At 54.9% G+C, this 20932-nt stretch overlaps 1 protein-coding gene across 44 annotated transcripts in view; it reads left to right on the top strand.

Annotated features, from left to right (window-relative positions):
- The window catches only part of LOC122365278 (sodium bicarbonate cotransporter 3-like), a 133169-nt gene that overhangs the window by 70567 nt on the left and 41670 nt on the right, over positions 1-20932 (top strand). For 8 of the 44 annotated variants that reach the window (XM_043336366.1, XM_043336370.1, XM_043336353.1 and 5 more), the window contains exon 1: positions 16587-16773. The exons of 23 other annotated variants lie outside the window; for them this stretch is intronic. Coding sequence is in view for 6 of the 21 variants with exons in the window: in XM_043336322.1 (XP_043192257.1) it covers positions 9874-9938 (65 nt within the window). In the remaining 15 variants the exon portion in view is untranslated. Of the gene's footprint in view, positions 1-9788; positions 9939-16574; positions 16774-20932 lie in introns of those variants that run through there. 13 more of the 44 variants (XM_043336351.1, XM_043336357.1, XM_043336340.1 and 10 more) reach the window with 8 other exon arrangements.

Below are 20932 nucleotides of genomic sequence, written 5' to 3'. Positions count from 1 at the left end.
GTCCCTGCCCGGAAACAGTTTAGTTACCACCCCGATCATCCACTTCATACGGGGAAGGTTGTCCTCTCTAATCAGTACTACTGAACCCTGCCGTAACTCACCGTGCTCTCTGAACCTACGGACCGACTGAGGGAGGGTCCGCAGGTATTCAGTCTGCCAAACAGACCAAAAGCGGTTCAGCCGTCTCTCCCTCACACGCGCTCTGTCACAAAGCATCTTGGCGTTCACTGCCTCCGGATCCTCGAGCACTCTCGACTGAAAGCCTGTGCCGCGTCCCGTCAAAAAATGGGAGGGCGTCAGCGGACTGTCACCCTCCAATGAGTCGGTCACCGGAGTGAGCGGTCGGGAATTGATGCAGGCCTCAACCTCAAGGAGCACCGTCTCCAGCTCGGTGCGAGAGAGACACCTGGAGCCGCACGACTTCCGCAGACCCACCTTCACCGTGCGAACCAGGCGCTCCCACCAGCCGCCCCACCACGGTGAGCGCGGCACAATGAATTTCCACTTGGGAGCGAGGTGTCCAAAGTAGCGCGTCAGCATCGCGTCGGCTCCACAAAACGTCCGCGCGTTATCGGAGTAAATAACGGACGGGAGTCCCCTTCGGGCCGCAAACCGCCTGAGGGCCATCAAGAACTCTGCTTGGCACAAAGATGCTGTGAGCTCAAGATGAACCGCGCGCGTCACAGCGCAGGTAAAGAGGCACACATAAAACTTGCGACGCGGAAAATCTACAGCGAAAATGGGCCCCGCAAAGTCCACCCCTGTGACGGCGAACGGTGGCGCTCGGGTCACTCTGTCACGCGGCAGCGGCGCCGCCGGTTTGTTGCAGGCTAGAGCATCCTGCCGCTTACAACTAACACAGAAGCGCTTGACTCGCTTAGCGAGGCAGCGCAGACCCACTATCCAGTACGCTGCTCGGACAGCGGAGATGAGCGTAGATACACCGCAGTGATTCATCAGGCGGTGCTGGTCCCGAACCAGCAGCTCGGCGACCCATCCCTTGGGAAGCAGAATCGGATGCCGCTCGTCATAGGACAAGTCGGACTGCTGCAGCCGGCCTCTGATCCGCAGAAATCCATCACCATCTAGAAATGGAGTCAGCGAGTGCACGCTCGAGCTCCTCGCAACCTCTTTGCCTTGCTGCAGCGCTTTCAGCTCAGCAGCGAACGCCAGCCGCTGCTCCTCCCGTAGCAGCACCAGCCGGGCAGACACGACCTCATCAGAGGACAGGTCGGGAAGGGCGCACTTCTGACGCGCGTTTCGCGCGTTGTTACAAAATCTGCGCACCCAGCCCACGACTCTGACCGCCTTCGATAAAGACGACCAGCGGGTCGTGCAGAACACAGGCTGCTCACCTGTACCAGCCACCAGACAGCTGCCGCCAACGGCCTCCGCTGTCTCTGATCTGACCTCCACTGGGACACTAGTCACCTGACCAGACTCAGTCGGCTCATCACAAGCCTCGCCACTGTCGGGCCGAGCCCGAGGAGAGGCCAACCAGCTCGGGCCGCTCCACCACTGCTCGGATTCAAGCAGTTCCGCAGCCGACACCCCTCGAGTCGTCAAGTCAGCAGGGTTCTCATCCCCCGGACAGTGGCCCCAGTCGGACGGAGTCGTCAGACTCTGAATGGAACGCACTCTGTTGGCCACAAACTGCTTCCAGCGCTGTGGATCTCCCCTTATCCAGCCCAGCGCAATCATCGAGTCCGACCAGCACCTGATTACCGTGTCCTCGGGAAGTCTCAGTGCCTGGCAGGGGCGGTCGCAGACTTGAAGTTTGGGGGGGGGGCCAACTTGGCAAAGGGGCCCCTGCGATGACCCGGGGGGCCCGGTGCTAGCTTAAAGGGGCCCACGGGCGTAGTGCACGGGTGCAGAAATCCAGGCCATGACCGGTGAAGCGGGGGGGGGGGGAGGGAGCGGCACCCGAGCGGAGGCTCAATGCGAGCTTTGAGGGTGTACCATGTCGAAAAGGTACCGATAAGTGCATTTTGAAGCATTGATATTGTCAATAATTCACGCAACTGTGAATGGATTACCGCAAAAGTAAAGGCGGCTTAGGCGGCTAACTTTGCCATTTTCTAAGATCATCGTGCTAAAACTTTTGACAGTGGGTCATCGGTATCTGTTCACTGTTCAATCACATGTGTTCCGTTTCATTTTTTTTTTTACTTGGGCACAAATGTAAGTTTTGAAGATCATAACAGTAGCAAATGCTTCGAAAGATGGATAGTGGGCAAAATATCCTAAATTTGTCGTGCTGCATGGAAAGTAGTGTTGCTGAGAACAGGGGGTTTTGTTCCAGATTGTTGTGGATGCAGAATACATTGTCTGCACTCACTGCAGAATTATTGTTGGTGCAACTGCGCCCACTGCACCCATGGTTCCTACACTTATGGGCCCATCGATAGCGCTTCGGCGATACCTATCGCCTAGAGGCTGCAATGGGGCCCTTAGAGTACGGTGTCAGACCCCCCAGAGGCAGGCGTTGGACCCAAGGGTCAGCGAAGGGCCTCAAAGGCCCAGGTAGGGCCCTAGAGGCTGATGTGAGCCTTCAGAGGCAAGTGCATGACACCCGAAGGTAAGGCATGAGACCCCCAGAGAACATAACAGGGCCATCATTGGCCGGTGTAGAGACCTCATAGGCCAGTTTGGGGCCCCTCAGAGGCTAGTGTGGTGCCTCAGGTGTCGGTATGAGGCACTTAAAGACCGTAATGGGTCTTCAGAAGCCGGCATCGATCCTTCAGAAGCCAGTACGGGGCCCTCAGAGGCACATAAGGGTCAGTTTGGGTCCCAGAGACAGAAATGGGACCATCAGAGGCCGATGTGGGACTTTTAAAGGCTGGTTTGGGCCCTTAGGGGCCAGCACAGGGCCTGCAAAGGGCATTTTGAGACCATCAGGGACCGAATTGGGCACTCAGAGGCCAATGTGGGCCCTTACAGGCCAGCATGGAGCCCACAGAGGTTAGCGTGGGGGCCCTAAAAGACCGACATGAGCCGGCGTTGGACCCAGAGGCCAGTAGAGGGCCCTCAAAGGCCAAGATGGGCTCTCAGAGGCCGATGCGGGCCCTTAGAGGCCGGCATCGGGTCTTCAGAAGCTCGTGCGGGGCCCTCAGAGGCTAAGGTGGGTCCTTACAGGCCAGCACGGGCCCTCAGAGGTCAGTGTGGGGCCCTAGAAGACCGGCATAGGCCGGCGTTGGACCCCAGACAGAAGGCCCTCATAGGCCACGATGGGCCCTCAGAAGCCGATGCTGACCCTTAGAGGCCGGCATCGGGTCTTCAGAATTCAGTGCGGGGGAGGGCCCTCAGAGGCTAATGTGGGCCCTTACAGGCCAGCATGGGGCCCTCAGAGGTCAGAATGGGACCCTAAAAGACTGGCATTGGCCGGCGTTGGACCCCAGAGGCCAGTAGAGGGCCCTCGAAGGTCAAGATGGGCCCTCAGAGGCCGATGCGGGCCCTTAGAGGCCGGCATCGGGTCTTCAGAATTCAGTGCGGGGCCCATAGAGACTAATGTGTGTCCTTACAGGCCAGCATGGGGCCCTCAGAGGTCAGTGTGGGGCCCTAAAAGACCGGCATGGGCCGGCATTGGACCCCAGAGGCCAGCGGAGGGCCCTCAAAGGCCAAGGTGGGCCCTCAGACGCCGATGCGGGTCGGCCGGCATTGGGTCTTCAGAATCCAGTGCGGGGGCCCTCAGAGGCTAATGTGGGTCCTTACAGGCCAGCATGGGCCCTTAGAGGTCAGTTTGGGGCCCTAAAAGGCCGGCATGGGCCGGCATTGGAACCCAGAAACCAGCGGAGGGCCCTCAAAGGCCAAGATGGGCCCCCAGAGGCCGATGCGGGCTCTTAGAGGCCGACATCGGGTCTTCAGAATCCAGCGCAGGGCCCTCAGAGACAATTATTAAAGGCTGGTCTTGGGACTCGAGAGACAGAAATGAGGCCACCAGATGCCGGTGTGAGACTCTCAGACGCCGGTTGGGCCCCTAAGGCCGGTTTAGGGGCCCTCAAAGGCCAGTGGAGGGCCCTCAGAGGTCAATGTGGGTCCTCAGCGGTCAATGTGGACGCATGACCGCCACTGAAGGGCCCTCAGAGGTCCGTGTAGGACCCTCAAAGACTGGTATGAGAGCTGTTAATAGCTGACGTGGGTTTCTCGAGCCTCGTGACAATCGAATACGGGCCAGGGCCCCATACGGCCATGGGGGCCCATCGGTTGTTTGGGGGGGCCAAATGATATGATGGCCCCCCCTGATTTGCCTTTGGGGGGGGGGCCATGGCCCTGATGGCCCCCCCCCCCTGCGACCGCCACTGGTGTCTGGCGCACGAGAGCGACGAGGCGAGCTGCCAGTAGGCTGCCCAGCAGCTCGAGTCGCGGCACCGTCACTCGCTTCAACGGCGCGAGCCGCGCCTTTGCCAGCACCAGTCTGACCTCGCCGGAACCATCAGGCCTGGCTGTACGGAGGTACACAACCGCTCCGTACCCTCTGGGAGAAGCGTCACCGAAGGCGTGTAGGGACACACCCTCACCGTGTCGCCAGCCGGAATTCGAGTAGCAGCGCGGTATCCGCAGCTGCTTCAGCGAGTCAACACCTCTCAGCCAATCTGAAAAGATTTGACTACGGTCCGCCGGGATGACCTGATCCCAGGCGAGCCCCAGTTGCCAAAGCTCTTGGAACAGACTCTTGGCCACCATCACAAACGGAGCCACGAACCCCAGCGGGTCGAAAAGCCGGGCAATACAACTGAGCACCACACGTTTGGTCGGCGTTACATCAGCGGAGACGGTGAGGCCCTCGTACGAGAACACGTCCTCACCGCTGCGCCACATGACTCCCAGAACCTTGGAGCTCTCACGCTCGCCAGAGCCGTTAGCGGCGTGAGTCTTGTCAAATACAACTGCACTGTTGGAGACACACTTTGTCAAAGTCATTCCCGCTCCAGCCATCACGTCCTGAGCCTGACTAAGCAGCGAGCTAGCCTCCTCCTCGGAATCGGCCCCAGACAGCAGATCGTCGACGTAAAAGTTCTCGGCCATCTCACGTACAGCCCTGGACGGAGCGCTCTTGGACAGGTGATGCCGGATAGTAGCGTTTAGCAGGAACGGGCTGCTCCTCACGCCGAACGTTACCCTGCGAAAGCGCATCACACGTGTTCTTCCCTCGTGGATCCACAGAAACCTGTGGACGTCCCTGTCTTCCACTTTGAGACTTAGCTGGAGGAAAGCCTTAGAGATGTCTGCAGTCACTGCGACCTGCCAGCGTCTGAATCTCAGCAGCACATCCACTAACGACGGAATGAGACAAGGCCCCACCTCCAGACACTCATTGAGGGAGACGCCATTGGGACCGGCAGCGGAAGCATCAAAAACCGGCCTCACCCTTGTCGACTCGCTAGACTCTTTAACGACAGGGCGATGTGGCAGATAGAACGTCGGGCGCGAGACGTCCAGCTGGTGACTGGGCACCTCCTCAATGACGCCCGCGCTCTCCATTTCCTGCAGCGCCTCAGAATATGCTGCCCCAAGCTCCGGATCCCTCGCCAAGCGGCGCGACAGACCCTGCAGACGCGCCTCGGCGGCGGGTCGGTTGTCCATCAGGTGCTCGGCGGCACCTGCCTTCCACGGCAGGGCGACCTGATACCTGCCATCAGCCTTCACCACCGAGGAGCTGAACTCCTTCAAAACCTGGTCCTGCTCTGCATCATCCGAGTCACAGACGCCGATGCCCTCGAGAGACCACAGCCGGCGAAGAGAGTGCTCGTGAACGTCTCCGAGACATAGCAGCTGACTGGTGACGCCACCAGACGACTTCCCACTTACCTTGCCTGAGATGACCCACCCCAGGGAGGTTTCCTGAGCCACGGGTCCCCCGCTCAGCCTGATCTCACCTTGTCGGATGAAGTCCCAGTAGCTGTCCAGCCCTACCAGCAGGTCCACAGACAGCTGCCTGTCGGACGGAGGATCAGCCAACTCCAGATGGCTGAAGGACTGGAGGACATCAGGAGGCAAGAGCGGGCGCTGCAGAGGCAGGCAGATGACTGGAACTCTGATAGCCTGGACAGAGTGGACAGATGGAGAGGTCACATTAGAGCCAATCATGTTCACATGGTACACGTCCCTGTGCTTAGAGGATGAGCCGGTCCCTCCAAAAGCAGCATAGGACACAGCCTCCGAGCCTACCCACACAGGTTCAGCTGCCTTTACGAGCTTATCACTAATGTAAGTTCTGTCACTGCCTGAATCAAAAAGCACTGTGGCTTGGACACGCCTTCCATCCTGACCTAGCACAGTTACTTGGGCAGTAGGCAGCACAGTACAGCTCCTCTCATGTCCACCACTCTGACAAGCCAGTGATGGGCGCTGCACTGGGTTAGAGTCACTGCTGCGGAGCATGCTGTCGCTGCCACCTGCAGCACCATCATGCTCACGCTGCACACCCCCTCCATGAATCCTGAAGCAGCACACCACATTATGTCGCCCACCACACTCAGCACACACTGTACTACATCTACGGGCGACATGACCCGCACGCAGGCAGCGGAAGCAAAGTCCTGCCTGCCTGATCATGTCTCTGCGGTCTGGTACTGTCAGGGGCTGCAGCTTCACACATACCTCAGGGTGATGGGCCTGTCCACAGAAAGCACATACAGGCCTTGCACCTGTCTGCAGAGCTGCAGCTGCCGGCATCCTCTCTCGCTGTTCCCTCTTCCTCCTATGCTGAGGACCGCTTGTGGCCTTTGTTCGACTTTCACCAGATGCAGTTGTCTGTTGAGCTGAAGCCACCTGGAGCTTGCTGAATGCGGAGGATCGCTCCCTGCGGCTGATCTCCTTCGACAAGAAGCTCAGCAGCCAGTCCAGGTCTGCTTCCCTGCCTGAGCCCTCACGGGCCCACTCAAGACGAATGTCAGGGGTCAGCTTGGAAAGGATCATAGGAACAAGAATAATGCCATACCTGTCACCGTCGACGTCCAACGATGCCAGGCTTCGGATGTGGACAAGGAGGCGATCTTGCAGCTCTCGGAGGGATTGGACTTCAGAGGACGAGGCATCTGGAACAGAGAGGAGTTCTTGAATGTGGGAGAAAATCACCATCTCCGTCCTTCCAAAACGCGCCTTCAGCAACTCACAGGCACTTTTGTAGTTGGTCCCAGTCAGCGGCAGACCAGCAACACTCTCTTTGGCCTCACCAATCAGGAATGACCTGAGATAGGCAAACTTAGACACATCAGGCAAGTCAGAGCAATGCACTGCAGCTTCGAAAGATTCCCAAAAAGACTGCCACTGGAGAACATTTCCATCAAACTTGGGCAATTCTAATTTAGGGAGCTGCAGGTGACCTGATGAGCCCACAGAGCTTGGTGCCTTTACATTCAGGGCAGCATTGGCTTTGTAAAGCACTTCAGAAATTCCCTCTCTTAGTACGGCAGCGCTCTCAATGTCAGATATCATCTCTGCCTCAGAGGGAAAACTCAGTTCAACTTCTGACTGGACTTCATCTAAAATATTCAGTCTTTTCTCACAGTCAGCCTTTGCAGCCTGAATGGCTTCAATGTTCAAGTCCTTGCACTCTAAAAGCTCTTCCAGCTTACGGCGGCAGCGACTTACCCATCCTCGCGCTGCCGCCCTCTTCCTTAGTAGCTCTGCACTCATTATCGGAAATGGAACCACTCCAGTCTAATCACATCAATAAATCAAAAGGTTCCTGGTCCCGGGTCGATGGCACCAAAAATTGTTCCAAATAAACTCCTAATCCTCAGCAAGAGTCTATTTTGCCATGTGCGACCATCTTCCACCGAACAACGAACAACAACAATCCTGCGTAAGACCAAAAACCGAAAAGACCACGCCGAACACAAACTGACGCATTTCATACGAAATGCGACGCAATCAAGCGAAACACAGCTAAAGCACTGCTACTTTTCGACAGTAACAGACAACTAAATAAAAATCCATAACATGAGTCAAACTCTGCGGGCTTCACGCAGAGGAGGGCTCGTCGACAGAGGGATTTATCCATGAAACATCATTGAAAAAGTGAAGCTTACGCCTATCAAGGACAATTGGTCAATACGATTACTGTGAACCTGATCGGTTGGAAGAGTCCAGCCGTTTTGTTGAATAACAGGTCTGATAAGTCGGTGCCATTATATCGGCTGGGACCACGTTTTTGTTCCATGTTATTATCCAAACTGCAAAGATGTAACTCAAGTATTGTTGTCCTTGCCGGGCACCTTGAGGTTCATTAGCGGACTTTTTGTACGTCAGTACTGGACAGAGTCGAGCTTATCTGAGCTGCGAAGCTTACTAGATGACCTTCTGACCTGGTGCTGAGTTTTTGCGTGAAAGTACCGTATGAATTTGAGCTGCACATTGCACATTGCACATACCGCATAATGTTCCAGGGGACAACATTGTTTTTGTAAGTTACAACTCTGCAATATCAAGTTTTGGGTTTATTATTAAAACGGTATCAACGGCTTCTATTCAGCCGACCATGAAAGTCACTTTACTGCGAAACTGCCGCATTTCAGAAGGGCAGCACTGAAATTGAATTGCATTCCAAAGCAGGGGGTGGAGCTTCCTATTCAGTTGGTGGGGCGGGTGCCCCACCAACTTTCCATGATGCCCCAGTTTTGCCCCACCAACTCACGCTGATTTGTAGGACTTTGTTGCTTAGCAAACCAACCTTTTCGCATTGAGGAGCTTTGAAATGTATGTGTAATACAAAATATTATCTCTGTAATGAAAAAAAGATTCAATGTTGCATTTTATCTAACTTAATCGGACATCATATGTTTGACGACTTTTTGCCCCACCAACTTCCTTGGGAAAGCTCCACCCATGTTCCAAAGTATAAGTAACGCTCAGTGGTCGAAGTTGCTCACATGTGCTCGTCCTCGCCCTACATTGATATGCATTTTACCTGGCGTGCAAATTATTATGCATCCATGTTTGAGCCTGCTAAATTATTATCTTTTTTTTACTAATTAATTTTTTTCGGCAAAAATTTAAAATCCTTATTAATGCTCAGCGTCATGTCATACATCAAGGCACATCATCGATCAAAATCTAGTCTTTTGCTGGAGATGACTTTTTTATTTATTGGGTGCAATTACCCAGTGCAGTAGGGAGTTGAACTTTCTGGAGATTACCACTGGAGGTTTGTTTAAGCTTACCATCAAGCATTCCCACTGGCAGACGAACGTGCTCTCCCAGCCAATTTCACCATTCCTCCTTTGCAAACAGCACACGGCACTGCTCAACTCCTTGGGCGATGTATGCCAGGGCGGTAAACCATTCCTGGCATTTCAGCGAGCTTCCAAGTCTACTGCAGGCCCTCAATAATGTTGTCATCGCTGGCCATCGTTGGGCAAGTTTGCCATGATTGTGGAGATGACCGTGGCTGGAAGTGGTCCCGTGTGTTGCCATGCTCTCTTCATTTGCATGCATCCTCGACGGCGTGTCGTGGCCTGGCGTGTCCGGTCCCCGAGCTGGGCCGGCCGCCTGCAGGGGTCCTTCGACATTGGAGGTCGGAGTCGGGGCGATCGATGCTGCGGGCCGAGAGTTACTCCGCGCTGCTGCACCACCGGCCGGCCTGTCCTGCCCCCTGATAGAGGGTACACCGGCGGCTGGGAGGGCCGCCGCTGCGGTCACTCAGAGGCCATGCCGCCGCTGCATGGGGAAAGGACGCCGAATCCAGTTCTCCCAGTCGAGACTGGTGGGAAGCAGCGCGGTCACCTTAGGAGCGACGGTGGCGCCGCCAGTCGAGCGCAGACGGAACTGGCCAGGCGGCTGACCGCCTCCGTTCGGTGTCAGTGTTGGCGCGACGTACTGACCGGTGGCACGTGGATTTGAACACTGAGCAGCACCTCCAACACCGCAACCATGTCGCACGCACTGTCGTACTTCAAGACGAAGCTGATGACGCCGTACACGGCCGTCAACCAAGTGTATGTACCGATCGCATGCTGGCGGGGTGGTGACGGGCGGCCGCCGGCCGGGCCGGGGCAAATGTCAGCTGTCAACGGGTGCATGGGGGTGTTGAATGGATGACTGGGGTTGTATAGTGCGACCTGTGTTTTGTGACTTCTGTAAGACCTCGGTATAGTTTTGACGAGCTCGCTGGCGGGAGGAAAAAAGAATACTGATAAAATGTTAATGCATTCATTTTATTCGATAAAATGCAAAATACATGCCTATACCTGTACTGAAAATGCTTTCACATTCAGTTTTACGCAGACTTTTCTCCTAACCGTCTTGCGCTGTCATTGAAATAAGTGTTTTATGAATCATTTAATGAATTATTTAGTCATTTTGATGTTTAATTGAAGATATTGCATGACATAGTACTGAGACTAGTTTGTCCCGTAGGTAATAAGCTCATTTCATCCTCATTTTCTACCAAGTTGTGTGGTCCCGAATACCGACCCCCCCGCCCCGCGGCACATCAGTCAGCTGACTCGAGGGCTGCAACTCTCGAGATTCGCATCGATCCACCAAAGTCATGGCCGCCCAGCTCACGAACTCTTTCCGCGCTCCTGTAACTCTACAAGTATTGGAACTATGCAATGAAAAGTTTCGGACGCCCCTGAAATGATTCTTCATTGAGCCATGAAGTAATGATCTCACACCGAACATGTTATATCGATCGTGCGGTATTCCTACCGTCGTCACGGTCAGTGGAGGGCGCTTAGCAAGCGTATGACTCTTCACTTTTGCAGTGATCCCAGAACAATCTAATAACGAACCTAGAGGCTAGAATGATCTTACGTTGGTCATAAAGTGATCATATCGAAATGATCTGTCCACCCTGTAGCAACCTTCATATAATCGTATTGTAATGTTACAACAATCCCGCAGCGGTTTCACATCGGCCCCATAATGATCTTATAGCAATTCTAGTCTGAAACCGTCGCGTTTCTATGGAAAATGTAGAATGAAATCACAGTCAGTGATATTTAAAAGGTCCTACTGGAGTACCTACTTGATAAATTCTTTCGCATGTTTCGCATGTTTGCATGTTCGCCTTGATAAAACATGCTTAGATCAGTATATTTGAATCTTGGATTATCATCGCTGACATCGCATTGAAATAAGCATGGTTATTCGAATTTGAATACCTATGCCCAAATTTCTGATTATTGATATTGTCAATTATCTTTCGGTTTTATTGGGGATTTGGTCTATTCAAATGTGGTACTGTTAATCTAAGTAATGCTCACAGTGCCACTTTAATACGTCATCGAGTTAATTGAGCTACCTTGCATCGGTTTAAATGCATGTGTGGAAAGACATTTAAATGTTAATGGCCACAAAAGAACATATTTCTTATGAATAAATACATCATAATCATATGTTTACATTCAGATGTTCACATTTCCACGGTATTTTCCGTCCTCGGCAGAATTGATTTAGCTTATGCATCTTTGTCTAAATTTTGCCTTAGCATTCTATCTAGAAATAAACCGGCATTAGGCAGTTTGCGGTAATAAAAGTATTTTGCGACCTTTTATTTGATGAATAATTGTTTTCGAACAATACAGACAATATTTTTTTTTTAGATACTAACAGTTTTACTATATAAAGGCAATTTATTTTCATCAATTAAATTTATGTTCTCTTTTCCCAGCACATTTGGTTTCGGATTGTCACTGGGTTGCATTTAGAATGTCAAAACGTTGGGTCATTCAATGAATAGACAAACATTTCATTGAAAACTATGCATTCCTTGGTGTCCACCGCTATGCCATCATTGATAATGGTTAGTTCGAGATGACAAGAATGCTGCCTGGTCGGCATCCACACTCGTTTTCATTGACCCACAGCAGTGACGGCGCTGTCCGTGGGTTTTTCGAATCCTTGTCCACATATGGTGCCCTCGGAACGTGCTGGCTTACCTCCTCTCGTGACCGGATGCCCTCCACCTTGCCCTTGTAGCATGCATTCCTCCTACGCTGAAGCGTTGCGCGAAAAACCTGCTCCAAAAGGGCTTCTCTGTGAACGCCCATCTGTGTCTAGATCTGCTCATTTTGTCCAGTCACTAATAACGGATTCTAATAGAGTTCCGATTCCTTGACTGATGCAATTGATGAGTGCGCTCAAATTATATACAAAACAGATGAATGGGGTGTTGTCGCCCGGCCTGGCCCATCTTTGTTCGTTTTCCACTACGTTACATCTTAAAACATCGTCCTACCTTCCGTCTGCCATCCGTCCCTAGTCTAGCCCCCCTTCTAGCCCCCCCTCCATGTTCATGTCACTGACCCCCCCCCCCCCCCCCAACTCCAGCCCTACAACGCAGTTCGACGTTTACGTTCTGGCTCCACGCGCGCGCATTTAGGGGGGATGGCGCGGCGCGTGCCAGAGTTATACTTAGGCCGTCGGCACCGACGGCGATAGGTGGCGCTGCGGTCGCGTCGTTCGCGACAGAACACGGAACCTGCCGCCGGGGGCACTGCTGAAGCCCATTGAGGTCATGGCTGAACGGTCGCCACCGCGGGCTTCGTGGTAGCGCCCGGTCGCCGGCGGGAGCGAGAGTAATTAAACGCTAATCAATGGCTCATGGAGCGGCGATTATCTGGGCGGATATTGCAGAGCTGATGGCCGATAGCGCGCCCCAGGGTGTCACAGGGCTGATTGGTGATAGCGCCGCCACTGAGCTGACGCCGATGACGGCCTGGGAGGCACCTAATTTACCAGTGATAGCTTCGCGGGGTGCCTTCCAACCCAGAAAGGTGCTGAGTGATGGTCAGCTTTTATATCACCATCTTAATTCTTATGCCACTACGGTGCATGGCTCCTCTGCCTCCTAACAAAGCGGAATGGGGACTCGCAACATCATTTATTTTGCAACTGAAAATTCGTCTCATTGATGAAATTCTCTTGGTCTTTGACGTTTCTTTTTTCCTGAGCTTCAAGTGGGCTTGTCGTTAACGTTAGCCTTACCATCCTTCTCCTCACCTCAAGGCCTGGCTATGGTGCCCGTTCGCTCGATCGTGTTCTATATGCATGCATGCATGTATGGTTTTAAAATCAAACTAGCCGCTCTTGTTGCCATTTTACTCGTCGCTCGACATGAACAATACGGCGATAAAATCCACGAATTGTGAAAGTAGACCATCCTGTCCGTTATGATGGCCCCGTCTCAAAAAGTGCCTCAATTGATGTCGAGTTCCGCCAACCCTGAAAGCAAGGAAAACTGTCCATCCTTGTCAGGGTGTCGTAGAGTAGAAGAAATTACAATACTCGGAACGCTCCTTTGTCTGTTTTCGCTTGGTTTCGCTGTTACTAGCGCGATATGGCGAGTAAGCAATAAGCATGTGTCATTTGTCAGCACTGAATGCTTCCTATTTTAATTCGATATCAGCAATGCTGGAATCGCAATGCCATGTGAACTGAAACTCATCAGGGTAGCAAAAAATGTTTAAGAGTTGTACATGTACAATGGAAAGGCAACATATTGCTTGATTGTGGTTATAATTGCACAACTTAAAATTATTTATCGCGTATCAGCCAGTCTGCGCTCTCTGTCGTTCACGCGCTGCACCGCACCGGCCGTTCCCTCATCACCTATCCGCCCAACACTGCAAAAAGATTTGTTCCGGCGCCTCCGCCTTCAAACAGTCAACTCTGATACACACACCCACAGGTGTGCGTGTTACCGATCGAGCTGCATACCCCAGAGCAGGCCGTTCCCTTGGCGTAGAACAGTCGACAGGTGAACGGAGCACGTCGATATACAACTGCGCGTCTGTCGCACAGTTCAACTGAGCTGCAGCCGTTTGTAATATAATGCAAATTGGTTCGATCTGATGGCAGAGCGTCCTACTAAATTCGGCCATACTAAAACAGTACCATTATCTAATCACTAGGACTGCGTGCCGCCTAAAGTAACCCAACGGTCCCTTTGAAACTTGCCTTTCAGGCTGCAACAGTTATTGATTGTCCATATTTTCCAACATCGTTTTACGCTTTCCAACTTACGCAAATTGTGAGCGTACCAGACCTGTGGCCGGCTTCATGGCAAACTAATGTGCATCACTAATCCTTTTCGCGCGAGTCCCCGGCTCGAACGTCCCCGTCTGGCCTCTGCCGCGAGTCCAAGGGCACCGGTATGGGGTAGAGAACCCACTAGGGAAAGGACCTCTCTGCTCAATGGCAGGAAGCTCGCTCACTGTTTCCACTCCGCGCGGGGCCTCTGCCGGCCGCCTCTGCCGCGGCGTGGCCCCGCTGCTACTGTGACGTCATCCATGTACCCACGTGGTAGTCCGATGACGTAGCCGGACGCATGCCGACAATGTATGGCGTATCAGCTGAGCTCGTCGTTCCGAGAACCAGTGTCGGTAGCCGTCCGGTGGGCCTCCATGTGGGATCCCTATAGATACGAAAAACCAACTGGGAGTTCCGTTGAGGTTCTCTCATTGCTCGTGGGTGTGGGAACTGTGGCTATGGATGACTCATCGATATGGAAAGCTACTGCGGTCATAGAAAGAGTTAACATAATTGGCGGCCGTTTCACCTGAGCTTCACTCAGATGCGTTTTCACAAACACCCCGAATGCTCGGAAATTCCACCCTCCCGATGTTACATCTGTAGTTGAAATCAGACCCAGCGCGGCCCACCTGCCGTCGGATTCTGTACCCGGCTCCTCGCGTGGAGGCCGGGCGGCCGTGACCTTTCGAAGCCCGGCGGCGGCGCCCCAAACAGCGGATGCCAGTCCCGAGCCGCCCCCGTAAACCGGCGGCGAGCGGAGAACGAATCGGGTCGGGTCGGATCCGGCAGCGGTGGGACGAGTTCGGACCCGGCAGGGCCGCTCACCCGGCTCCGACACCGGCCCATTCGGGCTGCCGACACACCGCCGGCATTCGATTGAACGGCTGGTCGTAAACGGTAACGGCAGGAGGAGCCCCCGGTACCGACTACCGACCTCGCTACCTGCGACCCAACACTGCGGGTCGAAACGGCACCGGAATGGTCCGACTACGGAACTCGGCAGCATAGACATTGGAGCCTACATGTAAAAACTAAAAGGAAACTCCAAGTAGGGAATAAGCAAATGTTTATGCGGCATAATGGAACTGCTGACAAAAAAGAAGAAGAGAAACTTGCTATCCAAACCACCATAGATAGCGTCATTGTAAATGAATGAATCGTATCATAACATCTTCAGAACCTACTAAGTTCATGGTTGGTTTAAAGGGACCCTCCCACCTTCAAAAAAGTTAATGAATTGGCATGAAAGTGATGTCGCTCGGCTCAGAAAGAGCGAAAACGAATATCTGCCAGATTTCATCGAAAAATATTCACCGGTTTTCAAGATATTAGGCTTTTACTTTTGTTTACGTTTTGGGATCTCCGCTGTTCCTAGCGACTTTATTTGAAAGTGCGGCATTTGTTGCGCGCATAGCAGCATATACCACCGCGTGCTACAAAACGTTTTAGTCAAACATTTGACGGACGTTCGAAAGCCTGATGACGTCATCAGATTCCCGTAATGGTTAAGAGATAGGGACCACGCTGGTCCCACCCTGCAAGTAAAGGGAAGAAATTTCTTGAACACCATAAAGCTGCGGGGGTTGCGACCAGGATAAATGGTGGTTTCTGAGCCTGGCCGCAAACTTGGCTATCTCAACTCAAAACTAATGTTAAGGTGGGAGGGTCCCTTTAAGTGCTCCATTCCATGTCTTCCCTCTGCAATATGCGTGCCACTAGGCTGTCGATTTATGGGAAAGCTGCACTGTTTGTCGCCTCAGCTGCAGCTGACAATTTCGCTGCTCTGTCAACGGCACTTTCCCGAGAGTCCCACGGGGCCAAAAGTTTGCCGCGCTGGCGTGGGACCCGCATCACCGGTCTCACGCCAGCTCAGCCCGGCACCGGCTCTGAGTTGGTCCGCGAGTCGGCCTGTGCTGGGTGCAGCTGAGACGCTATTCAGCACGAGCTGCGCACTGACTCCGCGGTATTTATGGACCACTTGGAGGCGAACTAGGCTGCGTACACAACGTTCTCGTCTGGCTGGAGTGCTGCTCCGCTGCGAACTTCCACCGGTCGTCTGAAGCTCGGGAGGGTTATGAGGCCGGAGTGCGTCCTTCCGGTCCCCAAATGAGAGAACCGCGTGGCGAAATACCGTACTCTGAGGCCACTAATGGGACGGAGAGCGACTCGCTCCACCGATGGCTGAAATGCAATTTAGGGACCGAGGGAGCTCCCCGAACTTGATGACAGCGAAGCGATTCTGAAAGATCGTTAGCTCATCTCCCATCTTATTTTCCACGAAAAAAGATGCTGAGAGGCCCATCTCAACACAACACGGATCCTTCGCCTGGTACAGATCTCATCCACCCATTGTCCTTCATCGACCCGCATGGTGCGCCCTAATCTGAGCCCCACATATCCCCACTGACCCACATATTAGTGGCGCAATCGATCTCGCCCGGAGGAGGCATGTTTTTCGCCCCTCACGTCTCGGCCGCGTCCGCCTCCGCCGCGGCTCGGCAGCCGTCCCGGCCGCCCGGGCCGCGCTGGCAGCCGGCGGCGCACGCGCGCTGCCGACGCAGCCGCCAGTCATCGATCCCGACGCGGGCGGCCGCGGCGCGCGAGTCGCAGTCGGGACGGTGCCGAGACGGCGCCGGGACCGACCTCGTGTGACCCCGGACCGGTGCTGGTGTAAAACGTGAGAGCCGCGCCGTGATGATAGGTGGAGAGGAGGACGCAGCACGCGAGGAGCGCAGGGACTGGCTGGCTGATTGACCGAGGGGGAGAAGGAAGAGCAGGCAGAGGACGGAACAGGTGAGCGGCCTCGCAGGCGCCGGCTGGGACGCGTCACTGCCGTGGAGTGTGGAGTGTGCCACCGTCTGCCCCCGGGGGCTCAGAGGCGCACGGCTGGGTGCCAGGGGTGCCTGCGCAGCGGCCTGCTGTGGTGTGACCGGGGATCACGGGGATCACCGGGGTGATATCGTCAGCGGGCTGTAACCGATGGAACCTGTCGCGGCTGGGAATGCGGGCCCGACTGCCAGACGATTGCTAAGTGGCACGGCCGGTTTCAGCGGCGGCAGCGTCGATTGTTGGCTCTGGATATTTGCCAGTTGGAATCTTTGAAGGTCGCCGGTGATGCGGCGAAAAAACGCAGTTGAAAACTTTAGCCGCGTGGCCAGAGGAAGCTCATTTCGATTTCATCACAGCAGCGCCCGGGAGCATTTCCTTTATTTAACCACGCATGCCATTAGCTTGAACTTTAAGCTGATTGGCCCACCTTAAGAGTTTAATGACATCATTTCACCAGTCCCAAAGTTGTCGTGACGTCACATTTCCAGGACTGGAGAGAAGTTTCTCCAGTGCACCTGGGACAGTCCTGGCCTCTCGTACAGAGCGGCGTTCCGCGAACTCCTGAGTTGAATCTCCTCAGTGACTCCTCCCTCCCCGTTCCACACGTGCCGACCGCTCACATCTGGTATACCCTCTGCAGGGGCTGCGGTAACCGGGCTACCGCGCCGCCCCTCCACCTGCCGTACCACCGCGCCGCCGCAGGGCACTGACCGGCCTTGGCAGGGCCGTGCACCGCGGCTGCAGCGTGCCGCCTGCCCTCCGCGCCCGCGGAAATGCCCCGAGCAATAGTCAGTTGCCTCTCACCTCAATGACTGCGGCAGTCACGGCTGCATAGCGACTCCATCGGGCCGGGCGCTGTGCCTCGTGCCCGTCACTTGCCCGGCTCCATCGTCACAGCCGCGCCGTTCGTCGCCGCCGCCGCGCCGCCACCGTCCCTGTTGCTGTCGATGGCGATGGCGGCGCTCGACAGCCGTCAGCTGACTGCCAGGGGCGCCGGCGGAGGGCGCCCCGCGTCCCGAACGATCGACGGACCGGGAGCTCGGGACTCGCCGGAGCGGCTCCCGCGCGGAAGGCGCGCGGTCCCACTGGGACTGCCGTGTGGAGCAGCAATCTGGACTAGAGCCCGACGCATTATTGAGAGCTCTCGGCGCTCTCAGCGGGAAGAGGCTCAGAGAATGGGACGAATTTACGGTACGGCGGTCAATGGATAGGGCCACCCGGCGCTGCAGTGAAGCTCTTAAAGGGATGATATTGGCGGGCTGATGTTGGGTTATCTGATGGCTGCCGATATTGGCCGGCCGATGCCGGCTGATGTTAGCTGATGCTGGCCAGACCCTCCCAGCTCTCGGCTGGTAACAGACCGCCTCCGCTGAGCTGGAACGGCTGCGCTGGGTACGCCGGCGCTGTCCGTGTCTCACGTAACCGGGAGACACGTGATACCGCCGTGATGTGATGCCGTGATCCCGGGACGCTGCCCTCGGACGGCGACCGGTGCCGACTGGAGTGCCGCTGACCGCTGCTCCCCTTCCGGGTCGGTCCGCGCGGTACGGGACAGTCCAGCCGGTCTAGACGCCCAGGTCGGGTATGTGAGCCGGTGTCGTGTCCGGACTCCGGAGCGGCCGACGGCTGTCGCTGGTCCGAGCTGGGTCGGAGGCTCAGCCGCCGAGGCTAATTGTCGCGCCGGAGGGGCGTCGGGTCCGTCGCGGCCAGCCGAGACGCGGCCAAATCTATATCGGCCGGCGACGGCGGCGCAAATGGCCGCCGCGTTCCAGCAGGACGGCCGACTATTTTCAGAGCAGCGCGGCAGCTGACCGTCGGGGGATAATATTTGCAGCGTCCAATCTGCCCGCCGGACGTGTAGGGAAGACGGACGGCCGCCTCTGGCTCCTTAATTCACCCCGTGTCATGTTCCCGCTCTGTTTCATTCGTGGTACGGGACGGATGTGAGCTCTCCGCCGCACGAGCCGTTACCCCCGGCCCGCGTAACTCTGTCCGAGGGTGTGGTGGACGCAACGGTCACGGTATCGGCCCGGGCCGCGCCTGCCGGGAGTCGGGAGTGCACGGGTCAGCTCAGTCACAAACACACACCGATGCATCGGTAACTCGTTTGCACCATCGCGATGGTGCAAACGGCCGGGGAGGCGGATCGACCAGTCCCCTGAGGCCGTGCTGACCGGGGAATGACATCGCGGATAAGTCGGTAACGGTTTACAGAGTCACAGGGGCGTGTAGCGGGTGCGGTCACGGATGCTTCTGTGAAGTTGTTTCTGCAACAGGCGTCTCCTTTCGCAGCTTCCGTTAAGTCGAAGCAAGGCGTTCACTGTCAGGTCGATCTGCTTGTTTGCTTATACCTCTTGCTACGCGGTGTCTTATGGCGGGTCGAACATCAACAGGTTTGGACTGGACAAAATTGGTCCACCAGGCTCACGTTGCAAATAACATAGCCCTTACAAAAATAATGTCTCGTTAAAAAACCCTCCGCGGCTATTGCAATTTACAGGACATGACAAGAGGCAAACGTAAAATGTGGCTATTATACGGACTGCAAGTGGTCTGTTTTTATAAAGGCCTGCAATGATGTCTGACTATGAGTGGGAAGAGCTGTTATGAACGTACTTATTTGGACGTACTTATTCAGTCGGCATCCCGTTATATGTAGCGTCCGGCGAGTAGGGATATCCCCGAGTTTCTGACTGTGCTGCGTGGCACCATGGTGGCACACAGGTCAGCGGGGACGCTGTAAATACATCCATTTACAGTGCGGGCGCGGTGTCCGTTTTTACCGTGCCGGGTGCGTCAGAACCAACATCGATTCGAGTTGACGTGGCAAAAAGCGACGTCCCAGCTGTCCACTGCTGTGGGCTCTCGGATCGATAGACGCGGCACCCTTGTCCTTCGCCGTTTGACATTTCGCCGCAGACGCACGCGGCACATCCGCCCGTCTAATTTAATGTTGGTAACTTAGTTATAGCTTAGCCATTCTTTGAACTTGAGCCTGTGAAATATATAGCTTCTTCTGCAATGCGTTATATGTAGTCACAGTTGTGGGTCAGATGAAAATGCTTGACATGCTCTGAGTAGCGTTTGTTTCAACATTTCCGGCCTGCACAGTCATCCCGGACCCGAATACGAGCTGGCGCCGTCGAATCAGCCCCCTCCCCGAGGGTGACTCGTCGCGGGGCGCCGCTCCGTTCCGAGACCTCCGCTGTCGTGTCCCGCTCCGCCCGGCACTCGCCGATCGTGGCCAGACGACGGGACTGTTTGCGGGAGAGATTTCGTGCCGAATCACTTCACTGTCAGGGTTGAGTCAGCGTATACCACGTGCTGTCGCCCGTCTGGCTCCCAGGCGGGCCCGCGACCGGTCGCCGCGCCGGCGCCGCCCCGCCGGCGCGACAGGTCGGCCCGTCGAACACATGTGTGACGTCAGCGCTATGTCGTATGACGTCACGATACGCTGCTGTTTGTCTTGTCAGCAGCGCTAGTGTGCTTGCTGCGCAAACGGTGGCGAAAACATCGTTTGGGTTCTGACCGCCTAAACGAGGCGCTATTTGTCTTTTCAAGTCACTTTTACTGCGCTTCTTTGAGTCACGGCTCTCAGGAGAAGTTAAATCACATGTTGTTGTTTGGCTTCCTGCGAATGCGGTGCACCGTCTAGGCGGCATTGGTGATGTGATGACCAAGGTCCAGTGACGTGAACCGTCCTGGTTTGCTGGTGATGCTGACTCAACGTCTCGTCCGTGCGTGGATGCCGGTTAGCACAGTCAATATCACAGTAAAACGGAAATAGCTTCTCATCTCCTGCTCATTTCTCGTGTGTCACCTCAGCTGCACAGTGGTCGCCGCGCAGGTCTCACCTGTTAATTGGCTGCTCAAAATAACCTGTTCGTGGTACTCGGGTAACAAAAGTGTTCCGTGCACACTGTGCAGGTAATTAGTGCAGTTATTCTGGAGATGAAACAGGTACTGAAATGAACACGGATATGTGACACTCGCCGCACGTGTTTCGGCAAATGGCGCTAATTATGGATTAGTGAAACATGTGATACGGTGCGTATCACCTTACTCAGGCTCCGGCAGATCGCTTTTTCAGTTCCATTTTTGCCTCTTCTTTCTTGGCGGCAGA

This window comes from Amphibalanus amphitrite, unplaced genomic scaffold (assembly GCF_019059575.1).
Source record: "Amphibalanus amphitrite isolate SeventyFive unplaced genomic scaffold, NRLGWU_Aamphi_draft 000727F_arrow, whole genome shotgun sequence".
In the NCBI taxonomy this organism is placed as follows: domain Eukaryota; kingdom Metazoa; phylum Arthropoda; class Thecostraca; order Balanomorpha; family Balanidae; genus Amphibalanus; species Amphibalanus amphitrite.
The sequence above is the reverse complement of the archived record's forward strand: the minus strand, read 5'-3'. Positions and strand labels throughout refer to the sequence as shown.